The sequence below is a fragment of the Cebidichthys violaceus genome, unplaced genomic scaffold (assembly GCF_023349555.1).
Source record: "Cebidichthys violaceus isolate CVI_PGR_0920_01 unplaced genomic scaffold, fCebVio1.0.p SCAF_20, whole genome shotgun sequence".
NCBI classification, from domain to species: Eukaryota; Metazoa; Chordata; class Actinopteri; order Perciformes; family Stichaeidae; genus Cebidichthys; species Cebidichthys violaceus.
Genome location: NW_027176373.1, coordinates 6,111,655 through 6,137,669, shown reverse-complemented (window position 1 = coordinate 6,137,669; position 26,015 = coordinate 6,111,655). Strand labels below are relative to the sequence as shown.

General features: G+C 39.9%; 1 protein-coding gene across 1 annotated transcript; it reads left to right on the top strand.

Moving 5' to 3' along the window:
- The first annotated feature begins 2,268 nt into the window (after positions 1 to 2,268).
- Positions 2,269 to 25,875, top strand: LOC137876375 (multidrug and toxin extrusion protein 1-like). Its single transcript, XM_068715888.1, is given in 17 exon segments — positions 2,269 to 2,312; positions 18,826 to 19,015; positions 20,079 to 20,180; positions 20,353 to 20,421; positions 20,586 to 20,734; positions 20,885 to 20,927; positions 21,042 to 21,086; positions 21,264 to 21,361; positions 21,578 to 21,675; positions 23,433 to 23,614; positions 23,840 to 23,948; positions 24,103 to 24,178; positions 24,448 to 24,517; positions 24,620 to 24,752; positions 24,831 to 24,925; positions 25,087 to 25,167; positions 25,281 to 25,875. Coding segments are annotated over 17 exon segments (1,755 nt in total). The 5' UTR covers positions 2,269 to 2,292; the 3' UTR covers positions 25,476 to 25,875.
- Positions 25,876 to 26,015: the final 140 nt, after the last annotated feature.

Sequence of the window (26,015 nt, the reverse complement as noted above, 5' to 3'; positions counted from 1 at the left end):
ATGCCAATCAGAAGTAGTAGGGGTGTCCTTTTTCTTTTAATATGGATGAAACTGCAGGAAGCAAGTTTTTGTTTGCTCTTGTTTTATAGATGATAACGGACACACAGAAGGAGCTCTTTTGGGGAATTTTCGAAAACATCAAACACCACTTGTGTCAACATTAGAAAGTTTATTTTACATCGGCTTCTGTGGTATTTATACTGCCTCATTAAGTGTGAAAATTATTGGGGAGGGGTTACATTTAGTGTGTTTGTGATGTGGTTTCCAGATACAGTGTGTAGAATTTAGGTGTAACATTTTGGCCGAAATGGATTCTAATATTAATGAGTATGTTGTCTACAGTGGCGGGCCATGCATTTTATACCTGGGCCTTCTGTGCTGTCCTACTTGAGCCATTTCCTAATAACCTCATTATGACGCCGCAGCTATGGTTATTTGTTTCTAGGGTGTAATAATACACGTATTCGTATTAAACCGTTCGGTACGAGGCTTAAGAACTGAGCAATACGTTTGAATAATACTAGTGCATTTGGAAAATGCAATAGCTTAAATTGTGGGAAATATAATGTTTTCGGTGGACTGCGCTCATGTAACAGACAACAGGTTTTGTGACCTATGAACCTGGAACAATAACAAAAAGCAGCTGAGGCTGCGGAACCGCACGTGTCTTCAGGGGGGCTAAGCTAGCGGGGAAACAACATCCCGAACAGATTCAATTGTCCGGACAATAACCCAGCGCATGACGGGATGCTTCGTAATTAACGGACAATGCATATAGTCCAAATCAATCTAATGAACACAATGACAAGAAAAACTCACAAGAACCAGTCACATATATTTATATGACAACAAAGCAACAAATCAATCCAGCAACACTGCGGCGCTAGAGCACGAGCCATTCATATTATTCATAAAAACGACACGATGGACGAATGAACACTGCAGAAACGCTACTGCAGATGTAAAGACGCAAAATCACTTAACTTACCACAGCTGCTCTTCACTTAAAAAGTCCACTCAGGTCTCTCCAAAAGTTTTCAAAAGCACGTAGCTTGTGCGTGTCCTGTCGTGTACCTGTCTTGGTTAGCGTAGCGTATAGCTCCAAACAGCTCCAAACACCAAGAGCTCAGTTGCAAATGAAACGCATTCTTAGCCATAAAATGTGCAACGCTTCCCTGCTGCTGTCAGCGAGAAATACCGTTCGTACAAATCCTTGTCCATGCTGGGTCAGGGCTGCTAGCTGTGGGCTTGACCGACCCTTTGATATGATGTCCAGCTTTTCTGGAAATGTTCTTCTCCAGAAAAATACAAACAAAACACCTGCTTAGGTTTAGGCAACAAAACCACTTAGTTAGGTTTAGGAAAAAATATTATGGTTTGGGTTTAAAACACTACAATTGTAAACAGCACAATAGCTAAATGGAATTCAAACATCATTCATGAGATGATTTTCAGTTTTTACATATGAAAGAAGAATAGAGAAAAAAAATAGTATACACATGAATGAGGCTCATTGCTTGTCTTAGGAAGCTTTGCCAACTGTTTGCAAAGTTTGTTCTTAGTTGGGATTTCAGTAGTAACACAAAAACTGATTTATTATTGGATTACTTTTGGTGACTCATGAACATGAAGATGGAAACAGTCAACTCACTGTACATAGTGGATCCTCACTGTGGAATAGTTAAAACCTCATTTGCTGCAACAAAGTGTAAATTATAACAGATTAAGCAAATTAATCGCAAACTACATGAAGCATGTACCTCACATGAATACATTTATGAAACATAAATGCTATTTTCCAAAGTTTGAGGTTTTACTGGTGCTGTTTTAATCACGTCATCTTGTTGCTTCTTCTTCATGCAGTGGTTTAATGGCATCTGACTTAAGAATTAGGACCACCAACTTTATTGCGATGCGCCAACTTCTAACATTCACATAATGGTAGTGGGTGGAAACACATGAATTTGCATTTTCTTTTGCCAACTTTTTGTAACTTTGGTTGCAATTTTTACTAGATTTTAATGGAAACCTAGCTTCAGACTGGCAAACTGATTTAATAGTTAGCCAAATAGTACAACAATGGACATAGAATAAAAACATTAGAAGGTTGGTGCGATTAACATATGGATCTGGCAACAGCAAATAACAATGACTTTGTTGCCATGAAGGTCAACAGAGGAGTGCAAAGCCTGCAGGAACATCAGCAGTCACCATGAACAGCAGCAACCACCAGAGGCGAGGAGGCAGGAAGAGTCACGGACCCCAAAGGGCACAAATCACTGCCCAGCTTGCATGATCTGTGATGAAAAGAGGTAGGAAAAGCATTACAATGGACAAACACACACACACACATACACACACACACACACACAAACAAACATGCACCATTGTGAAGAACAGGTACACTCTGACCGGGTTAAACAGGCAACATTTTCATCAGTGGGAATCTGAACTGGTCAGATTTGGAGAATTTTCTTCATTAATCCCAGCATGGAGATCACAGTAAGAACGGGTCATGCAGCCTGCATTTTTCATTTAGTAGGTAGATAGGTAGCCATCATCCTGGGATCCAATATGTGGAATGCAATAAGATCTGCTGAATAGCATGCTGCAATCACATGTATGTACAGTCACATGTGGGATGAATTGGTAGCCAGTGGGAGAACAAGACGGCCTCATGTGGCCGGATTTCATTTTTTTCGCTAAGAATTTGGGAATCAGTTTTTGTAAGAGCATGAGGAAACAAAAGTTATGATATTGTAACTCTAGTTCTGCAAGCACAAGTGGGACCCTCTACTGGTCTCAATGGGTAATACTCTCGCACGCCTTCGCCCAATGAAAATCAGCATAATTGTAGTCGGCAAATCTGGATGTGCCTATCTTAATATATCCGGACCGCACAGTTTATAAGGTATTGCACACCGCTGCCTTTATCCTACACCCTCTTCAGCGAGTGACGTAGGAGCTACAGGGCCAATGGTTTTAGACCTGGGGTTACAATATCATAACCTTCCTTCTAACTCACATAGGCTCACTCTAGTTTGACAAGTCAACAATTACAGGCTGTTAGAAAATGCATGTGTCCACGTAAGCCAATAACATACAGCAAAGTGGTGTATGACTGTATTCTGGAGTTGAAAGGAAAAAGTTCTTAAGTTCTTTGTTTAGTTTCACAGCAGTTTACCTAACATTCAAAGCTGGAGACAGAGCCCATTTCAAATATAGACATACTGTTATTTTAAAAGTGAGAGATTAAAGTTGAAATGACTCAGATCCACTGGGATCCTGAACAAAGGCTCAGATCAAGATGAATACTTAACGGAAGGAATGAAGCACTACATTTTTTAAATAATCTTATTATTATGAAATTCAAATCTGCAAATATTAACAGGTTTTTTTTGCACACATACTCCAAGTATATCATTTTGTGTAGTTACTCTGGTAGGCTTAGGCAAAGATATATTCAGAAATTAGGCTATGAAGGCTAGAGGCAATCCTTTAAATCCCATACACAGATATTATCACAAACTGACAGTGTTTGCTAAACATAATGTTTTTTTGTTTTTTTTGAAAGCCCAACTCTCGTGGGCCATTTAAAATCTGTATTCTTCAAAGCCTGCTTTAGGCAAAGTCCAAATTTGAGGCATAAATATTTTAGATGTTTGAAATAAATGAGGGATACTCCAATGGAGTAGTATCTAGTGCCATAACATTGAGTCATTCACCCATTGCAATTCTCAGATTTTAAATTATCAGTGCTCAAGTAAGAGTTGTGTTGTGTTCCCTGCATATGTATGCAACCGGTGTCCCTGTTGTGTATCACAAACTTTGAAATCCACATGGAAAAGTTTCAAGTTGCAGAGTGAAGAGGTGGCACACAACTTCTGTAATGTATACATTATTCTGTATTAGAGCAGACAGTTTTTTGTATTTTATTTACAGATAGAGCCTATTCTAAATAAAGATTTACACGTGTAATTTTGGGGTTCATTCAAATGTTGGAAAGAACTGTGGCTTTATCAGGAACGTCCAGGATGTACACACGATTAATGTGCACATGTTAGAACAAGATAATAAATAATACTTACACCTTGGGAAACCCTCGCACAATTGAGCCGCGTGGCTTTGTAAATTAACACACAGCTTAGGGCATCTGTGAGCAGAATACCTTGAATTATCAGTGTCAGCTCAGAGGATAATAGTGCATGATCCCCCGTCAAACTGAAACAACCAATCCTGAATACAAAAAGTATTGCACTAAAAATGTAATATTTCATCAGACAGCTGTGCTATATATTTGTGAAGGCTTTCCCGGGGATAAAACATCTATCAGGAACAGAAGCGTATTGGCATACATCCGCTTAGCCACATGTTTTGTGTAACTAATTGGATAACCACACCAAGTAAAGCACGAAATTGCCTTTTTTTTTTTTATCCCTCCTGCAGCAGTGGATGCAACCCTCTCTGCAGGGCGTTGGTGGGGCACAGAGGCACACACATTTATGAGTCATACATTTAATATCCTCTCCCTTCCTACTCATATCATAAACACTCTGAGAGATGGAAGTGAAACATCCCCTTTTTTCCTCTTTAACCACGTAGGAGACTTCGTCAGAGAGTCGAGAGAGAATCTCTCCTGTGCGTTCCTTCGAGTGTTTTCTCATCCTTACTCTCCGGTGCCCCCTGATTCCGTCTCTTTCCCGTCTGACACTCAGAAATGCTGCTTTGACTCCCTGTGTGCTAGTTTTACAGATAAATGTGTGTGTGTGTGTGTGTGTGTGTGTGTGTGTGTGTGTGTGTGTGTGTGTGTGTGTGTGTGTGTGTGTGCTTGTGTGTTTGGCTGAGAAGATAAGAGATTAGCATGAGTCAGATAATGATTCAGGACGCCAGGTGGCAAATGCCTCAAATCATGCTCTCCCTCTCTCTCTTGCTTCCTCTCACTTGTTTGCAGCCTTGTCTACTTCTCTCACTGCACGCACTGTCACTGCTGCTCTTTTGCCTGCCGACGTCTCCCACCGCTCCCACTCACAATTTCAGCCCGTCTCTTATGTCTCCCCATAACTCCCTCTTTCTCATTCTCCTCGCGATTTCGCCTTGTGTTTCCCGTCTGCCTGCAACTGTTGCAAACTCAATAACCCACACCGGTTCACGGGTGGGCGTAGAGAGGTTAACAGGTGAGATAAAGAGGGTAAAGACAGATCGAGTAAAGAGCGAAGGTGGCGGGGGTGTAGTAGAGGGAGAGATGGCCAGATGTGGAGAGATAAGCGGGAGCGTGTCGGATCGAGGTGGAAATTGAGCATGAACCTCAAGGAGTGTATAGGGAAAAAAGCTTCAGCTTGTGTTGTGCGCGTGATGCTGGATAATTTAGAAAGAGTGGGACATAGGAATGTGTTGTGAGAGGCAGAGAGGGTTATAGAGAGCTGTGTAGAGGTGGATGGAGGCAGGGATAGAGAGATAGAAGGAGGGGTGGTGATCCTGGGGGCCTGATGACTCATGGCTGTGCTGCGGTTTGTGCGTCACTGGCGCTGGCTGGAGGAGGAGATAGTGGAGAGGTCTACGCATTTAATTACAGCCTTCCAATTTAGACACACTGTACACACACACCTACACACGTACTCGCACAAAATAATATCACAAATAATAGTCTTACAAGTACACTAATTTGTGACACACGCACACAAGTATGTAGACAAGCACGGACGTAGGCGCATTCTGGGAGCACTCGAAAATGTTGGCAGCGTCTTAAGCATACTTGCAAACTGAATGTAAATTATTCTTTTTTCTATATTCCTTTTTTTTTCATCACGGGTATCAAGCTAGAACGATTGTGGTCACGAGCGTGTTGAGCATGCACTCTCTCTGCGTGCAGTCATCCCATCCCAGACAGACCTTGAGGCACGAAACTTATCAACCCCAAAAAAAATTCCAAAATACCAAATCGTACCCTTTGAGCAGTTGCACCACACGGCTTGTGACTGGAATATGAAATAGACACACAGACATACAGAGGGACGTGCAGGACTCGCTTTGATGACGCAGTAAAGCAAACTCTTCCCTCAGATAATACTGCACACTTGATAGTTTTTACAATACAATTTGCACTGCGTGATGTTCGAGTCACCCTGCTGGTTAAAGGTCATCCTTGTAAGAGCAGGATTACCTGGAATGTATTTTGTTGATTATCTATGGTTGTATGGTTATGAATAAGATATGCAAGGCATGTGATTCAAAAATACCGCATCTGAGTGATTAAACTGTGGAAATTGTTCCAAAATTATCTTCATAATATCATATCCTTTACATTCAACTTGCTGTTTCTCCGCTGCTTTAGAAATTACTTCTCCTTCAGTTGAGTTGCGTTCATTTAAAAAGCACTTTTAACACCTGCACTTTCCCCAAGTGCTTGACGATAAACAAAATGACACATGCAGATAGAAATTAGAGTAAGAAATAGAATAAGAACATCATAAATAGCAGGAAATGGTGGCAGAGCCTGCTCCAAAACAGGCACAAAAGAGAGTGTGACAGCTGTAATATACGGTGTTGGCTGAATATATTTTTGGCACCATACACTTCCTGTGAGGAAAATGTATAGATATTGTTTATTCACCTCACAATCCTGAGTTAAATGTATAAAAACATTACGTATTAGCTTTACAGGTATCCTATATAATGTTTTGTTTGTATTCTAAAGCAATGTTTTTGACAGTGATGTAAAATAATTAAAAGCATTCAAATACAGTACAATTTATATTTAATTAGTCGTGACTCTTCCATGATCATCATCCAATTTGGCTTATAGAGAAAATGTACTCACATGCATATACTAGATCTCCTGCTGATAACTATATGTTTTAATTTGTAGAAGTGATTATTTTGGGGGCTTTTTTCACTAACCAGGTAGCAAATATCCCTCTACACATGAATACAAAGATTTTTTGTTGTAATGTCGTTTCAGGTTTTTATTTACCTGTAGTATAGTAATTTGTGTGTAATGATGAGTCGACTCACTACTCTAGATTTTGTTACATTTTACCCATATAGGAAACTACAGGGCGATTTAATTTCAATGGCTCCTTTGCCTTGGAACATAAAAATCACATGAAAATTAAAGAGCTCCAAACTACAAAACATCCAAGAACTCATATCAAATAAATGTGAATTTATAGCCATTTTTATTTATTTGATTTCAGAACATCACATTCAATTAGAAAGGTTTAGATTTAGCTGATCCACAGCATCCTTTCCACAAGCCCTTACACCACCTTTCGTTTAATTTCTCTTTCTTTAACTTCCCTTTCCCGTCCAAACACATTACCCCCCTTGTGTGTCAATTACCCCTCTAAGAGGCTGCCAGCCTCACTCTTAAACAATAGGAGCAATCAGTTGCCCTCTCCCCCCTTAATGTGCCTCGTCCCTCCACTCTTTTCCAGCAGAGCGTGTAAAGGGAGTATAATTTTTCCAAACAACAGTGTTGGGAGGAAAATGGTAGGGGGAGGAGAAAGGAGAATGAGAAAGAGATATAGAAAGAAAGAGGGGCCGCCGATTGGCTGGGGTCACGTTGGTTCAAAGAGTCTAGAAGCCCATGTGAGAATACAATACTGTATGCAGATGTTTGCTGTTTTAAGCCAAGACAGGCAAGTAAAGAGCTGCTCTAAAACCCTTGATACAGATCATCTAAACCCTATAAAACACAAAACACAGCCACACTCTCTGTGACGCCTACTGAAATGATCCTGCAAAAAAGAAGCTGATGGAGATCACTGCTTTTGCTTTTTCAAAAATTACAGAATATACATTTACACACTTGAACATGCATATTCTCAGACAAAGAATGAAGCAAAGCCAAATTTTGTTAATGTCTGGTATCAAATGCTTAAAGTTGTCTCTGTTTGTTGTTACCCAAATAAGATGTTAAAAGTATTGTTGTATCATTGTGTAATTCCATTAACCTTCAAAATGAAGGGATCTAATTTTTGATTAAAAGTTAATAAAACAAGACTTCATTCATCATTTTGTCGATAAATAAAATAAATAGCAATAAGAAATGTATAACATCAATTATTATATATTATTTTATATATATATATATATATATATATATATATATATTATTTTTTTAATATATATATATATATTTTAATAATTTCAGGGGGGGGTGGGGGTTCCAGCAGTTTTCCAGGTCTTTCAATTTAACGCCTATTTCCCCTTTCATTCATGCCTGCTATCATGAGTCGTCACCGGCTCCGTCCCTGGGGAGGGAAATCCCAGCTGTCACTAAATAACTTTTCAGATCACACCAATAAAGCTAATGTCCACGGACACTAAAGGCCCTGGAGTCCATTTAACAGCTGCTTAACGCATGAGCACCCAAGTGACACACACACTCACACACACATATGTGTGTGCACACACACGCACATGCGGGTTGTTGTGGATTACTCTAACCAGGCTAATGATCTCCTCAATGGGACAACTGGGACTCTTCTGAGACCATCTTCAGCCTGAGGCCCCACAGGGACCTAGAGAGGGGCTCAGGGGTAATTACAATGCAAATGCAGTGTGTGTGTGTGTGTGTGTGTGTGTGTGTGTGTGTGTGTGTGTGTGCGCCTGCATGTCCAAGATTAGGTTAATCTACAATCAAGCAAGTTTTGATTATGATGGGTTTCAATCAGTTCATCCAAAAAGAAAGGGAAATGAATAGTTAAATGCGTGGTAAAAGATAAGTTATATGTGCACTTGAGTAGAATTTTTTTCAGTCAATATCTTTTTTAAACACATTGTATGTGAGGATAGTTAAATATATGACTGGATATGTAAATAACAAATTAATATATTGTGTTTTAGCTCATTTTCAAGGATCTTGTGAACAAAAAACTGAAAGTCAAAGCCCTATCCTAGAAAACAAACATAAAATACAACAAAGCAACGTAATTGTGTTCAGTCTTTCCACATCTAAACCATTTGAATGAAATAATCAGCTTGTTAAAACAAAATAGTTTCATTATCGTCCTTATATTAGTAATTCTTCTGAGCTGCTTTTTTTTCAGAAAAGCTTCCTATAAAATTTTGCAAAGCTAACTTACATGTTAGTTTGTGCAAGTGTTCCCATCATCTCCCTCTCTGTTCAGTAAACATTCAGATTCGTTATCAAGGAAACATTTTAACAGCACCTGCTCACATTTGAAAAGCTGTTTTAACATTCAAAATCAGTGGCACTGGATACAGATGACAGAAAAGCAGAGGACAAGAAATGGAGGAGAGGCTAATTGAGAGGGAGAGAGGGATGGGGGGTAAATGGATGTATGATTGATGCAAGTTGGACGCTGAGAGAGAGAGAGAGAGAGAGAGAGAGAGAGAGAGAGAGAGAGAGGGAGAGAGAGAGAGGTAAGGGGGAGGGGAAGCAGAAAATGAGGTGGCAGGCACAAATTGATCCTCACCTTCTTTTTTTGTCATTCTGCCTTTGTTTCGGCTCATGGCCCCTCACCGCCATCATCATCATCATTATTTCCCCCACTCTCTCTCCCCCTCTCTCTTTCTTTCTCGCTCTGTCACCAGCCCCTTCTCCCGCCCCTCACTCTGACGTGCCAATCAGATCGTAACATGACATTATGGCCCATTATACCTGGGCTGGATGACCGGTCTGCTGCTGGTTGCCAAGCTTCTCAGGTACAATGTCGCAAACAAAACAGAGTCATGTATGAAATGCGCCTCAAAATGTAAATGTTCTGTTTCCTTGTCTCTTTATTTGCTGCGTGTCATTTCCGTGGCGTCCAGGCAGAATGGAACGAAATAGGGCATTATGTAATCTGGGGATACGGGCTTGTAATGCCTTAAGACAGCACTGATGGAAAGAGATAGCAAGAGGGTGTAAAGAAAAAAATAGATGCAAAGAAAGGGAGTGAGAAAATGAGAATCATAGGAGGGGGAACGGTAGAAAGAGAGCCATGAACGCTCAAGCGGCAGAAAAGCATTGTGGTCATCTGCAGTGCGATGAGTCACCTGTAGGCAACACACACACATACGCACAAACTCAAGAGAAACAGGCTTTGCAATCACAGCCCACAGCTGTGTAGTCACAATGCCATATTGTCTCATATACTGCATTTTCTGACTGCGTCGCATCATCTAATCTGAAACACAATCATGTGCTGAATGCATGAGTGAAAATAAAAAGTGATGGAATTTAAAAATCTAAACGAAACTACAAAATGATTCGACCTTTCAAAGCCTTCCTGGCCAATTTGAGTTATCAAGCTGATGATTAACATAAACTGTCGAACAAAATGTTAATGAAAGACATACTTGGTCTTTAGATGGTTTACTGCCAGCATGATGTTGCTGCTCTTGTAATTAGTTGAAATAAAATCTGTGGATTAAATCAACCATCTGTATCCTGTGTGCATATTTCCTTCTGCCACCCTTCTGCTCCTCCTCTGTTAGGTCGGGGCTTGAAAAGGCTGCGTCAAATGTGCTATAATCCACGTGACAAAGTCATTCAACATTATACAGACACACCAGATATACACTAGGATTACAAGTAATAAAATAAAATTATAGGACTAGGCCTGTCACGATAACTATTTTTGTTGGATGCTATATTTTATATTTTTTTATTTTATTTATATTTAATGCCACTGATATGATAGTATATACAAACAAATAAAACAACGATAAAATAAAACCACATAACCATAACACAATCCCAAGTCTTACAATCTGCCGTCATGTTGACCAAAATGTTGGTGACATTTTTATGTAAACAAAATTGAAACACAACAGGCAATATTGAGCCGAAAATGGATGAGGTTATGTTCATATATCGTACTATAAGTTGATATAGTCATTATTGTTAGGGGCCTAATCAAGGCTGAAACTAATGATTATTTTCATTATCAATAATCTGATTATTTTCTCAATTAATCGCTTGGGTTATAAAAATGTGACATCATCAAATGTCTTGTTTTGTTCAATCAACTTCCCAAAACCTCCAAATAATCAGTTCATTATAATGTAAGAACAAAATAAACCTGGAACCATCAAATATATGACATTTTTTATTATGAAAATAGTTGCCGATTCATTTTTGTTGCAGCTTATTAAACTATGAACAAAGGCACCTCAACCAAATATCCCAGGACAACCCAAGTGAGGGTTATATTATATGGTATCAAACACCAACTCTGCAAAAAAACTAAACCAAACGGAGACATAATAGAAGACAGAAAAGAAGTTACATTTCATGGAGGAAAAGAATCGCACACAAAGAGGTCAGAAAATCACATTTGATGGAAATCGGCATCACTGTTACAATGTCATAAACCAGTAAAACATCCTTTTGATGTTTGCAAAGACAAAAGATTAAATGAAAACAAAATTAATCAAAATTCACATGCTTCTGCAGGATGAAAATGGAATTATTTTTTTATTAAAATGAGTATTATTCACCACACCACTACAAAAAACCTAAGTTAATCTAATATAAAAGATCTTGCATGTTTTTGTAAACACAAAATATTAGTTTTTGTGTATCAGCAAGGTTTAGTTTTGTAAAACAAATGAGAAGCAACATGTTTAGAGAACCCAGATAGAAAAACAATCCTTGCTTGCTCTTTTTGGTTTAGATTGATTGTGAAGGAATTCAAGATTGAATGTGTTGATTTCTTAATCACAAATATCTGCTTCAGCCTCTGACATTTCTTTTTTTCAGGGGTAAAGGACTTTCTAGCAAAGATGTATGTCGAACTGACTCATTATTCATTGGCTGTCAGATAGCGCAAGGTTACTGTAAAACAAAAACAAAGCATTTATACTGCAGCCTGACAGGAAATCGTGTGAGCTCTCAACAGCAACATCAGCTAATTTCCAAATTGTCAGTCTATCTCTGGGTGGTATAACATTATGTTGCTTTTTGAATAAGAAATATCTGACTATTGATGGCTGCAGCAAAGTGTTTCTGATGGCCGTGTGGGTCATTCAGAGACAAACGTTTGGTTTCTTGAGGATAAAAAGATGGGAAACAAAAAAGGAGCAAATCTTGTCATCATTCATTCTTATTCCTTCTGCGTTTAACTCACCCTCTCCAGTCCTCCCCCATCCCTCCCACCCCCAGCCAGCTTCATCTCTTTTCAAGCCTCATCACCAACACGCAGCACAGCCCCCCCCCCACCCCCCACCCCCACCCCCACCACCACCTCTCTCCCCGCCCCAATTTCCTCCATCCACTTTCTTGTCCCTGAACAAGAATGAGATTAATTCAGTCCATTTGTATTAGTAGTAGCTGGTTGTGCTGCTTTAGGTTCCCTAACAACAGTATAAAAAAGATCTCTGTGTTGAGTGGGAGCTGCTCCTCGTCCTCACACTATGTAACCTCACTGGTGTGTTCTCGCTGTCGTGCCTTCAGTCTCTCCAGTGTGAGTATCTATGCGGCTGTACGACTGTGCACGCGCTTGTGCAGATTGTTCTGAGGCACTCTGTTATTCATGGTCACGTGCATCTTTTAAAGCATTTAATTTTAGGAAAATTTTTAGTCAAGTGGTTTATGCAACTTTCAGGAGACGTGAAACATTCAGATGTGAAAGACCACACAGTAGCTATTAGCTTTTTCACAGCGTTGCCATGGCAACACTGTAAATGAAAGACTTATTGATTATTCATATTTCGCTATCATCTACTGAGTTGGGAACTGTATTGTTGAGAAAGCAATGAGAGGCAAGTGGAAACAGTTTCGTTCCGGGTCTCTTAGTTGTCAATGTATGACCTGGCCACAAACTTTTTTTATACTCTGTGGTTGTGACCTTTAACTGTAGAGTCTGACCACATATTTGGTCAAACTGTGTTCAAACAGAATGTGAAACGCATGAACAAACATCCACAAACGAGCACCATTTTGCAATTGCTGAAAAGATTCATCACTCTCTCACCCGTTGAGTCCAAATCAAAACAGTAGTGTCTAAAGGAGGATTATGTTGGAACAAAAAGAGGTTTAAGACAATGTTAATTATTCTGTGGTTACTTAGAGCATCAGATTGTTTTATGATAATATCTTTGTTCATTGCAGAGATTTGAAATTCCCTGTGATCTGCAAAAAAAATAAATTTATCAGAAATAGCTGTTAGTGTTAGATCAAGTCATGGGGAATAAAGAAAGGACTCAAGATACATGTCCAAAGAAAGCAAAAAAACGGATTTGATTAGTAACTTCTCAGATTAGTAACTATCTAAAAAAGAAAACAAGAAGAGCAGTTGTCTCCATATTTTACACAGAAGTCATGTGTTCACCAGAAGAGGTCTGGACTCCAAAAAACATCTCAAGGATTGATATGATCGTATAATCCATCTTGGATGTGATAGTAGAATAATGAGTGCCTCCTACCTACTTGTAGTCTAAGAGGGTCTTGAGAAGCTGCAGAACCTATAGGAAGATCTGCAAACAACTGGCTTCACTGATTTTTTTATTGTATTTGTTCTTTTATACATTTAGATTAGATTGTTTAGATTGTAGGGCAATGTGTTGCGCAATTGATTTGCTTTATGTGACACAAAGAGGAAGTGACGAAGTATATCGAAAGACCATTCTTAAAGTTACGTGGTACAATAATGAGTATAACAAGCAAGAAAGAGCTGATGCTCAAGGGGTCAAACAAACACAGGACTGAAATGCCACTTTCCTGAAGTCATGTATTCAGTTTTCCAGTTCTTTTGTTTTTATTCATGGTGTGAATGTTGTTTGCCTCACGCTTAGTTCTATGTGGTTAAGAGTAACATCTGACTTGCAGCAGCTGAAACGATCAAAATGTCCTTTGACAGTGTCGGTGTATGAATCATAAAGGTCAGCAAGCTGAAAGCTCTGACTTTTGGTTGTACATTAAGTTTTGCTTTCATACTGCACAATTCAGAGTTTTAAACATTTCTTTGTATTATACTTTGATTGGAGGGAACCATTCCACATGTGCTATACATAAGACACTTTTTGTTGATGCACATGTAAGTTTTAAGTGTACATGTTTACAATCCAGATTTCAAGGTAAAAGACAGTGCACATGTTGTGATGAGGCCACTAGGCTGAGATATCACTCTAGCTTGGCTCTGGCTTTAATTTGTTATCAATCTATTTCCAAAACCAGATACTGCAAAGCCACTTGTCAAAGTGTGTAAGGATCAATTTAAAGAGCTTAGAGACCTTCAAAGAGTCACAAGCTGCTGGTATGTTTTAGGTAGGTAAGGCCAGGTGCCGCTCTCCTGTGACTCTCGTGTCAGATCAGAACATCTACTGCTTCATTTCCTCAGACGAGAGGGAAAAAAAAGAAAAAAGCTCCCCAGGGGGGAAACTGAAAGTGAGAGGAACGGGTTACCTCCTCTCCAAGGTCAACCAGCTGCCACGTTAAATGAGCCTCTTCAGTCTATGAGTCAACAAAGCACAAATTCACTCCCAAGTATTTGTTTGCCATATATAATACCGACACAGCAAAATCACAAAGTCATACATAATAACCCCTGTGAGCTTAATGGGAGGCTTTAGACTGAGTCATACAAGATGTCCTCAAAAACCTGTTACCTTCTGATCTTTTACAGAGGTTTTTTTTCCTGCTCTGGTCCGTGTGAGCGGCTCCCAAGACACCCTTTGGTGCTGTCTGTTTGTGTTTACCCCTGTGGACAAACCCGCAGCTTCATCAAGGGTGCTATGGAAAGGACAGTGTGTCATGAGGGACCGAGCAGCACCGTGCCGCATTGTTTTAGAGGCTGGATGAGTCACGGAAGACAAATCAGGGTTGGTGGCATTTGGGAAGGCTCGTCCATTGCATTAGGACAGCGCTGTTTAAATCAACAGTGGGATTATAACATGGTCCCACGATGCCTGTTGTAGCAGGTTAGACAAGGAATTAATTAACGCATAATTTAACCTAATTACCCCAGAGACTCAACAGTTACATGCTATGATTGTAATTTGTTTTTGAAGAAGAATATCTCCTCTCTGCTGTCTCTTGTCAACCTTACTGACAAAAGTTAAAATTCTCAAAGCATCAAGCCATATTTATAGCACCCGTACACAATGTGAGTGCAGCATTGCTGCTACTATTTCAAGTAATTTCTATATGACTCACCAAAGAAATTCAAAAGCTCATACATCATCAAAAGAGCAGACAGCAAATTCTCCTCTGCTTTAGTCATGGCTGAATTACTTCTCATCTATATCGCCATTTTTACGCTTCAATTATTTGTCCCTTTGGACAAAGTCTGAAATTCAAATGAGGCGCTTGACATTGTGTAGATTTTAACTGAAAATGTGGTCAAGAATATGTCAACAACCCCCCACACTTCACACCTCCCACCATCTCATTCAGGTTTTACCACATTTCAAAATAATGCTGCTCAGTAGGGTTCAGCTTTCTCTGAGTGGCTGCCTTTGATTTTTTCCTGTCTGTACTGATAAAAGCAAAATTACACAAGATTGCCCACATACAATAGGGGCAGCTATAAATGCATTCATTTTGTTTTTGACTTTCAGCACACATCTCCTATGTTCGTCCCGTATGCGAACGTCAAGTGTGTGCAGGTGACAGACTCCAAGCATAATCCGTTTTCCTCCCCGCTCCCCTTTTCTCTTCATTTCCACCTCTGTGTCTCTTTGTCTCTCTCTCTCTCTCTCTCTCTCTCTCTCTCTCTCTCTCTCTCTTTGACCACCCTCATACACACTGCCAACATGAGATAGCCATGTCTGTGTGTCCAGTGCAGTGTGTCATGTGTGATAATGTGTGACATACGCGTCACGTGCCAGTGGTTTTAGGGTTCCACTAGAAGATACTTATTGTTATCGTTTTTAGGCATCATCATTATCAGCTGGAGCAGACGCGACGGGTCCCTTTGCGTCATTGTTCCCTTCGAAAACCCCCTAAAGCCCCAGCCGCCAAAGCTACCCACAATGTAACCAACAAAGGAGGGAAGAGAACACATCGAAAATCACTCTGACATCCCTCCCCTCATCCATCCTCTCATCCACGGCCTGCATACCCCCCACCCCCCGTACCCTCTGCACTGTCTCACTTTTTTTTTTTTTTTTTGCATCTCTATCAAACGTTCACTTCTTTTGTCTCATGTGCTCTTTCTTATTCCATCGCACTCAATCTTTCTGCGTGACATGCTCTGCCCTCGTCCGCTCTCTCCGGCCGCCATTATGTAAACCACCCATCTCCTCATCTTTCCCTCAATTCCCCTCTGTCATAGTCAGGAAAAAAATGCACAACCTGCACACACAGATAAATGCACACTCCAACACACACAATGACACAGTGCGTGCAAATAGTCTCACCCCTCCCAAAACCTTCCATGTACTCACCCCCACCACCACCACCTTCTACTCTATCCAACCCCCCCCCCCCCTACACACACACACACACACACACCCTAATCCTAATCACACCACCACCACCGTCATCAACCCTTATCTCACTCCACCAAATCTGCTGTGACTCAAAACAATTTCCTCTCATTTGCGATTTTACTGCCCACCCCCGCCTCCTACACCTCCATCAAACCACCTACCCCCTCCAATAAGCCCTCTCCACCTCCTCAATACCCCATCGCTACCCATCAGGCGCGAACCCCACCCAAACGCACATGCACACAAACACAAACGCATACAAATGCACTTACGTACACACACTCTGACCGGTCGCCATTAAGAATGACGGCTCATCATGTGCACGTGGTGACTTGCCACTGTCATCCAGTGGAGCCCGAGAAGAACTGCAGTGTGACGTCACGGCGGACGCCGGCCCCGCTGGTTGGTGGAATATATTTACGTGTATGTGTGTGTGATTCTGTGCGTGTAGTTGGGATGGGGGAGCCGGAGGAATACAATTTGGTGGGTGGGTGGACCTGGTGGGCCTTGCTGCATCACTGAACCAGGAAAATGAATGAGGGCCTACACTAGGTGTCACCCCCTTCCTCTCCTGTTGGCCTCCGCTAATTTCCCTTTCTCTTTTCTGCTCCTCTCTTCTCCCTTTGGCCCCCAAGGCAAAGAAAACAGTTGAAACTGCAACAATTAACTGAGTGTATGTTCAACAGTATGTCACAGGGTTGCTTGACTGTGCTTAATGATTTGAATCACCTGAAAGACAAATAAATGTTTATATTATTTGATTGAATGATTACAAATCCATTCAAGTTCAGAAAAACGGCCTGATGTGCCAGAATTTGAATTTCAACAAGAGCAAAACAGCACCACCCGATGGTAGGTTCTCGTAGCCACAACCAGCGAGAGGAACACCTCACTGAGAGGTGTTACTATGGGAGGAAGAATATAACATGATGAGGCTACAGAATACAAGCTTGTGTGCTGTTTTACAACGACAGACTCAGTGATTTACCTCAGTGAGGGGAAAATAAATCTGTGAGTCAGCAACATAACATCAGTTCTCTCTGTATCTCTGCTGCCATGAAATGGTTTGACAGCCAACAGCAAAACAGTTTTCATCAGAAGTCTGTTTTTTTCGAGCAGACAATGTGCAGTTTCTACCGGTGATGGGAATTTCAAATATCGCCTTCGGCTTTTAGTGGTCATTTAGATAAAATCTAAAACCAGGAATATACACATTACACATTATGATGTTGAGCCTGTAATGCAATAACCGTTCATAATGAATTTAAAAAGAAAATCAAAGCTATTACATTTAAGGTAGGTTTGCATGATTGCATTAACATATTGTTTCCAATTACATGCAGTTGAATATGTGATTAGATTATAATGGCAGACACCTATGGAAGACCATTTGTGTATGGTGCTCATCATGATCGTCACATATTAAAGGTACAGGAAACTCAAAATTGTGAATATGTTACCAAAAAGGAGTTCTTTTCAGCAAAACCTGATATTATTTTTGGCCAATTGGGGATAGAGAAAACAAGCTGTGAGCTGTGAACACAACAATGACACATCACCTTTTAAGTTGATATGGCGAACTTGTAAGCAAACGTTTGATCATTTACGTACCCCACAGTTAGGGTGTGATTACATCATTCATGTGGGGTCATGTTTCTGACCACCTCGATTTAATGGCTAAAACTGGAAATATCTGGTGGTGGGGGTCTAAATTGTTAAATGCTCCTCGATGTTCACCAGCTAGTCACTGACTGTGTCTGTCTATTGTTTGGTGCTAAGCAGGTGGCGTTTGTTCTCTAGGCTCATAACTACGATACATTGTTAGTGTAAAATATCAGTTATAGCCCCTTAAAAGCTGCACTAATCAATATTTTCACCCGACTCTAGACATACCCTATGACCAGTGAAAGTAGCATTTCAACCCCTCATTACAGTTAGCTGTGTTGTTTAAGTCATCAATACTTTTCCTGCTTTATTCTTCAGTAAAATTGTTGGCGTCATAACTTCAACCTCCCCTCAATGCCCAGAGTTGAACAGGTTGAAAGCCCTATTACTCATACAGTGTGTTTAATTATAGGCATGTGTATTCACACTTTGACCAAAAACATTTTTTTCTTTTTGAACTTTGGTGAAACTGTGAAGATCTGTGACGCAGCGGAACAGCTAAAAAAAAAAAATTCATTCTGGCACCATGTTAAGGGGAGTGCTCAGCTTGTTTGTGGGCCGGGACTGGAGTGATCTGACTTGTAGCAATGCCTCAGCATTTTGTATTTGCCCTCTCTCACAGACAGAGATTAAGGTGGGCGGACATTGCCTTGGTTATTGATTATTACCTACGTAATTGGTTATTGATTACTCTCAGCCTTCTTGTCTGAGGGGAAGAATTGTACAGTACGATTATTCAGTTTGGGATTGAGTTCTGTTTTCTGCCAAATCTCTTTTCAGTATGGAAGATTTAGCTTCAAAAGACGCATGTAGAGGAGTAAATGGACAGGCCACAACAGACGAATCGCCTTCTGCTGCTGCTCACAGTGTTGAGTCACGCTGCGGATCCTGCATGAAAAGGGTTAAGCTCTGGGTACCTGTGGACTACAAGACTGAAACAGTTCAGCTCTTGAAACTAGCGGGACCCGTGGTAAGATTGTGTCTAGATGCAACAAGAGTTTAATTGTACTCCACCAGAGTAAACATTTTTTAGAGCTAAAGGTACTAAGTCTACAGTAACACTCAGAATGATTGGGTGTGAAAGTACAGGAACATCTATGTTGTTTCTTTTTTTTAACGGCTATATTTAGACTAGTTTACTGTGTAGGACATTTATTACCATGATAAAAGTGAATATGTCTGAGATGTTTTTGATTTGATAAAAAAGGTTGAATTGCTTTACTTTTAACACAAGGGTTGTGGTGTACCAGTAATTATTTTCAAATTACCACCTACTTTCTTATAACAGTAATTAACAGGGTAATAACTCCAAACCATTGGGACTAATTAGAAAAAGAATTGCCATAGTGATAAAAGTGTGGCAGCATTTTAACTAAAACAGATTACATCCTTTTCACTGACCTAAATAAACCCCTCAGGGGTGTCACTAGCTCAAGTGCAGACAAATACAGTGTGATATGTTGGTCATTCTCAATTAGCACTTGAATAAGCTACATGGTCAAAAGTAACTATTAAATCCCTTAAAATTTCACTTATGTATATATCTATATGTGTATAGACTTGATGAATGCTAAATAGTCAATATACCATAGAAATAAGGTGCATTTGCTAGTGTCTAACTTTGTGAGGAGAAATAGTTCAGCATATATCCACTTTCCACCTCTCATTGCACAAAGCCAAAACTTCATAGATGAGGACATTTAGTTTCCTTTTGTGCAAACCTTTTGATGCCAAAGGCTGTCAAAAACCTACACCAGCAATCAGTAAAACTATTTTCTAAAGAAGAAAGGAGAGGTAGTAAAGACGCTTACAAAAGAGCTGCGGCAAAACTAAAGCATAACACATGTCAGCTGCCAGAGCAAATAGGACCTTTTTCATACCTCAAGGCCTTTTGAAAGGCCTTTTTTTCAAAGAACATTAATTACATTAGCAACTGTATGTGCTGCATGTGGAGTTTTATTCATTCATGTTTTGTGAAGTTGATTTATGTTTTTATAGTTATGAATATGTGGGAGCATGATTTTGTTTTTCAGTTCATTTCACAGATGATGGTCTTCATGATCGGCTTCGTCAGCTTGGTGTTCTGCGGTCACCTGGGGAAAACAGAGCTGGCGGGGGTGGCGTTAGCGACTGCGGTGAGTGATCTCAGTGCAGTTTAGGTTCTGCTTTTATTGGCATTCTGCACTCAGGCATCATTGCTCATCATTGTGTTGCGTTTTAAAACTTTAATTTTATCTATCCAAGCATGAATGTGTTTTTATCTATTTTTTCTGGACTGTTGTCTTATATCATCTAATTTGTTTATAGGTAATAAATGTCACAGGTATTTCCATTGGCAGTGGTTTGGCATCAACATGTGATACTCTCATATCTCAGGTATTCAGCTGATCTTATTTATACAACCAGGTCAGTCCTGACCAGTTACTGCTGTGCTCACAGTGTGCTCTTCCAGATTTGTTTTCCTGTGTAAAATTGCCCTTTTTCTTGCACATGGGTAGGTGTTATTTTAGTTTCCTGTTTTTCTGACCACCTGCTTGCAGACTTATGGGAGTGGTAACCGAAAGCGTGTCGGAGTGATACTCCAAAGGGGGGTTTTGATTCTGCTCTTAGCCTGTTTCCCCTGCTGGGCCATCCTCGTTAACACTCAGCCCATTCTGCTGGCTGTCAGACAGAGCCCAGAGGTCGCCAGGTGAACCTTCTCAATTTCAAAATCTGTGCATCACAGCCATGCAATAGCACAAACTGACATCAAATGCACGTATTACTCATGGATCAAGTTATTCAGCTTGATTTATTGCACTTATTTATCATTTCCTTTATTTTCTCATCTGCCATAAAGACTCTCCCAGCTGTATGTGAAAATCTTTATGCCGGCTCTGCCAGTGAGTTGTAATTTATTTTTTGCATCTCCATCCATACACGCTTTATTGAATGGTTGTTTTGTTGCATTATTGATCTAATTAACTCCGTTCATCACCTCCTGTTGGATTCTGCAGGCTGCCTTCATGTACCAGCTGCAGGGGAGGTATCTTCAGAATCAGGTGCGTTTAATGACTGTAAGACCACTGGTGTGAAACTAAATAATGACTCAAAGTTGGTCTGTAATGAGATTATTTTGTGTGTTGTAAAGAACGTGTACTGCGAGACTGATACAAACAGCAGATGCGCTGATGTGTTCAGAAGGCGTGCTTTTTTAAACAGCTTACTGTGTCTCACAGGGCATCATGTGGCCCCAGGTGATATCTGGAGCCATGGGGAACATTTTAAATATAATAATCAACTACATTTTCCTCAACCATCTGGATCTGGGGGTTGCGTGAGTACATCCACCATACCCATAATAGAGTACGCCTTAACTGAGTAATCCTCTTTTATATTTTAAACCAATCAGAGTATCAATCAGAGTAAGGATATAACATGCTCAGTAGTCATTTCTAATAGTCAACTGGAGGCTTTATTTAAGGACTTCTTTTACTGGCAATGACTAAATACTTTGTTTTTCTACCTTTTTGTTGTCTTGCTGCCACTAAAGTGGATCTGCAGCTGCAAATACCATCTCACAGTATATCTTGGCTGTATTCTTGTTTGTATACATCTGCTCCAGGGGACTGCACAAAGCTACTTGGGACGGTAAGTTCAGCGAGTTAAACTACTTTAGGGATAGCTTTTCATTTGACCGTTACTTCCTTATGATTTCTGATTCAATTTCAAATTCAATGAACTTTCATGAAGTGACAACACACTATGAAAGGGTTGAAATTCTAAGATGAAAACAGGGACAACTCTCAGACCAGACAATGCCGTGATAGCGATCAGTCAATCACAAGGTAGCCACACCCTACAGCATACCATGCTTTGTCGTCAATTTTACTCTAAATGGGATTATAATGAATATCATCTGTAGTGAAGAGGACTTGAAACTAGTGATTAAGGCCTCGTTGTGAATACTCATGCGCCCGTTGTGTAGTACTTTAGCTTTTTACTTCTGCCGAATGCATTCACGCTTCAAAAACATAAAAGTGGTGTTCATTTGTGAAGATTATCTTTCTGAACAAAACATGTAAGTATAATAAACTTTTACTATTCGATGAGTTTATTTTCTCCAGTAATCCCAAATCAAAATAACGTCGGCTTTTTGTCGAGGGAACCAGTGTGATGCTAACTTCCTGGGTTGGCCTAAAAAGAACACGTCGTCTCTGCAATACTCTATACAATTGGACTTCTTTTTGCAATCAGGCGCCCCTGATGGCTGTGAGAGAGAATGCAAGTTTAAGGCACTTCTATATTGCCTTCACTTTTTACAACTGGAGGTTGCCGTCTGTGTTGACCTACTGTGCTCTTACAAAAAATACTCTAGGCTATACGTTATAGCTTTACAATTATTTGGAATGAATTAATTAGCCAAACACATCGCAAACTGTGGGTGAAGAATAGCAGATGGGGGGTCAGAGATGCACTCAGCTGTGTTATCCCTAGAGACCCCAAACAGCCGGGGACCGGTTAAGAGTGATGAGTTAGGAGTCAGCAGAAAGTCAATGGCAGTAAAACAGGTAATAAAAGGTGATTTGAGAAAGTATGAATCACCGCAGCCATGATAGGTCCTTGAGCATGCAGCCTGCTGCTGCTGGTTCACAACTGCATTAAAACAATCTGAACCATCAGAGCCCCAAACCTTTTTTATCAGGGTTCATCACAGTCTCATGTATACTTAAATAGACATGTCATATATTATCATTTTTAAGACTATGTGCAAGTGAAACTTGAGAAAATTAAATAAATACAGGCTTCACCTATATATTATTTAAACAGGTCAGGGCTATTGCTGATAAATGTATTGTAAGGCCCATAAAAATCTATATAGCCAGAATCAAGGTGTAAAGCCTGCATAACGATTATTATTATTATTATTATTATTATTATTATTATTATTATTATTATTATATCATTGCTTATAATAACAGAGGTTAGCTTTTAGGCCTGCTTTGTTTACATTCTGTGTCATTGCAATGGACATGTAGTGTGATCGCGTCAAACATTCATATACATGTAATTATTATCAGTGTTATCTGGGGGTTGCACGGTTACCTATACATAGATTGTTTTCCTTACCTGTTAACCGTTGTATGTTGTACAACAGAGATAATGTTCCTTCATAAGTGGCCACACACAAAACATTGTAAACGCATTTCTGTGTACCATAGTTTGTGGTCCATTTAACGTGAAGAAGAAAAAAAGACACGTCATGCCAGTTAATGACAACGGAGCCTGCACTCCAAATAGTAGATATGACAATGTCTCACAGTTCTTCGGTGAAATTGGCAGTATAAGTTGTTTGCTGGGTATTAATACATTTCATTGAATCCATCGCACCTCCTATCATCTCTTAGGCTGGTCAAGAGACTGCCTGCAGGAGTGGGGTCCTTTCCTCTGCCTGGCCATCCCCAGCATGCTGATGCTTTGTCTGGAGTGGTGGCTGTATGAGATTGCAGGGTTTCTGGCAGGCATCATCAGCGAGGTTGAGCTGGGAGCTCATTCTATAGTTTATGAACTGTCTACTATCGTTTACATGGTAACAGCTTGCTTTTCTCTAAAAGCTAGAATTTCTCTCTTACTCTATATAATATTTTTCTTATATATTTTTGATTGATGAAATAATAGAACATAATCTATGCTAATGTAAAGTTTGTGTGGATACTTTAATGGTTTTGATCTACAGGTCGATACCCAAAAATCTGTGTGTTTCACATTTGGCTATGAAATGTTTCCCTTTTTCCATTCATCCTGTCCACCACAGTTTCCAATGGGTTTCTCCGTGGCTGCCAGTGTTCGCGTTGGGAATGCTCTTGGTGCTGGGAACACAGAGCAAGCCAAGCTGTCCAGCAAGGTCTCCGTCGTCTGTGCATGTATGAATCAAACAAATCAAAGTCATTTCCATTTAAATTAATTTGCCACCAAAAGGCGTTCTTTTTATTTAGAATACATTCTATTCCCCATTATGCTTTTGTCTATTTCCAACCCTTGTCTAATGACGTGCTGTCTTTCTTATGCCTTATCCAGTTATTGTGTCATGTTTCATCGGAGCATGTCTTATTCTGTCTAAGGATGTGGTTGGTTACATTTTCACTACAGAGAAGTAAGTACAGATTTTGGTTTGGTTTTTTAACTTTCAACAGTCAGAACCTCACAGGGGTCTATTAAGTTCACAGTGTAATTCGTCATGTAGTAACTTTAGAGAACACTGACCCTTGACAGCAAAGTAAGCTTGGACTTTGCACTGTCACTACCTGAGACATTAATGATTTTGTTATTTAAGCAAAGTAAAAGAATATTTCAATCAACTTTGCACTCATCTGTCTTCATTAGAATTACATTTTTATATCCGTATCTGCATTTTGCTTTTAGAGACATTATTCAGAGGGTGGCGGTTATCATGAAGATTTACGGTTTCATCCATGTTGCTGAGGCCATTGCGGTGAGAGCCTTTGCCACACAAGTCACTTCATGTCTCTGCCTCTCAAAACAAACCCGACTTGTTGGCACAGATTTTAGATTTCTCTTTGTTTGACCTTCACAGGGTGTGACCGGAGGTATTGTCAGGGGGGCAGGGAAACAAATGATTGGTGCTGCGTGCAACTTGGTGGGTCACTATTTCATTGGGTTCCCCATTGGTGTGTCTTTGATGTTCCCTGTGAAAATGGGCATCTTAGGTGAGGACAGATTCAATATTTATACAATAAGTGACAGTATCATATTTCCACTCAAACTAATAAACTTTTCTGTTACAGGACTATGGTCAGGAATTTTAATTTGTGTTTTGCTACAGTCCTTGTTTTTTGCAGTTTTCCTGTGTAAATTGAACTGGACAAAAACCACTAAAGAGGTGAGTCACATTCTGTGTCAGAGGAAGAAACAAATTCACTTAATTCAGTGACATTGCTATTGTAGATGCAAACTATGTCCAACTTAAACTCTGGTTGGGTGGATACTAATATTTTAGCCAGTATTTTTGTGATTTAGTTGTTGTTTTAAATCTCTGAATAGGCGCTTATAAGAGCAGGAGTCCAAGTTACAGAGGGAAACAAGATATTCTGGATAGAAAACAAAGGTTAACACAATTTACTAGTTATTTTACCTACAGCTATGGACATTTTCTTTCTGGGAACTATTGAAATCATTAATCATGTGTTAAAACCCTCACAGCTCTGGACTCTGGCGATAAAAACGGCCACGAAAAGACCAGTCGATCTACTTCTTTGAGTTCAGTGAAGGGCAAGCTGGAAGTGCTGGATGCAGGTCAGCAGACTTCCGTTGACATGGCTCTGTCAGTCAGGCAGCTGGTGGTACGGCGTGGCCTCGCCGTGCTGCTCATGTTCATCATCCTCGCTGCTGGAGTCTGCATCAGCGAGCTGCTCATCAGACTGCTCGAATAAGACAAGTGACCATGAACTTGTGTGTGCAGCATGGAACCAAGCTCTGTGAGTCTGCCTTTGAGAGCACAGATGCAGCTTCATGCTTAGCAGTAAAGCATGTCACGCATAAACAGACGCCAACAATCAACAGCAAAATTAAATGTAACTTCCATTTCACCATCTGATGCAATTTGTAATGACAAACTTCCAATCCATACTCCCACTTTCACGAAACATCTCACCATTTATTATGAACTAATGATAGGAACACATCGGCATAACAATGATACATGTTACACAAGTAAAATGTCCCACAACTGCATTAAATAAGTGTAATAATGGCACCATTTGGAAAACTTGAAAAGTTGTTGACTTCGTCAGATCCATTTTGATTATTCCTTGATTTCCTGTGTACTTTATATCGAAGAGGATTTGTCTTTAAAATAGAATCTATTCATTGTAATAGTATTTGTTGATCAAATCTAAAATAAATAGGTCAAACCACATCACTTTTGCAGTTCTTAACATTGACATATTTAGGAAAGTATAATAAGAAACATG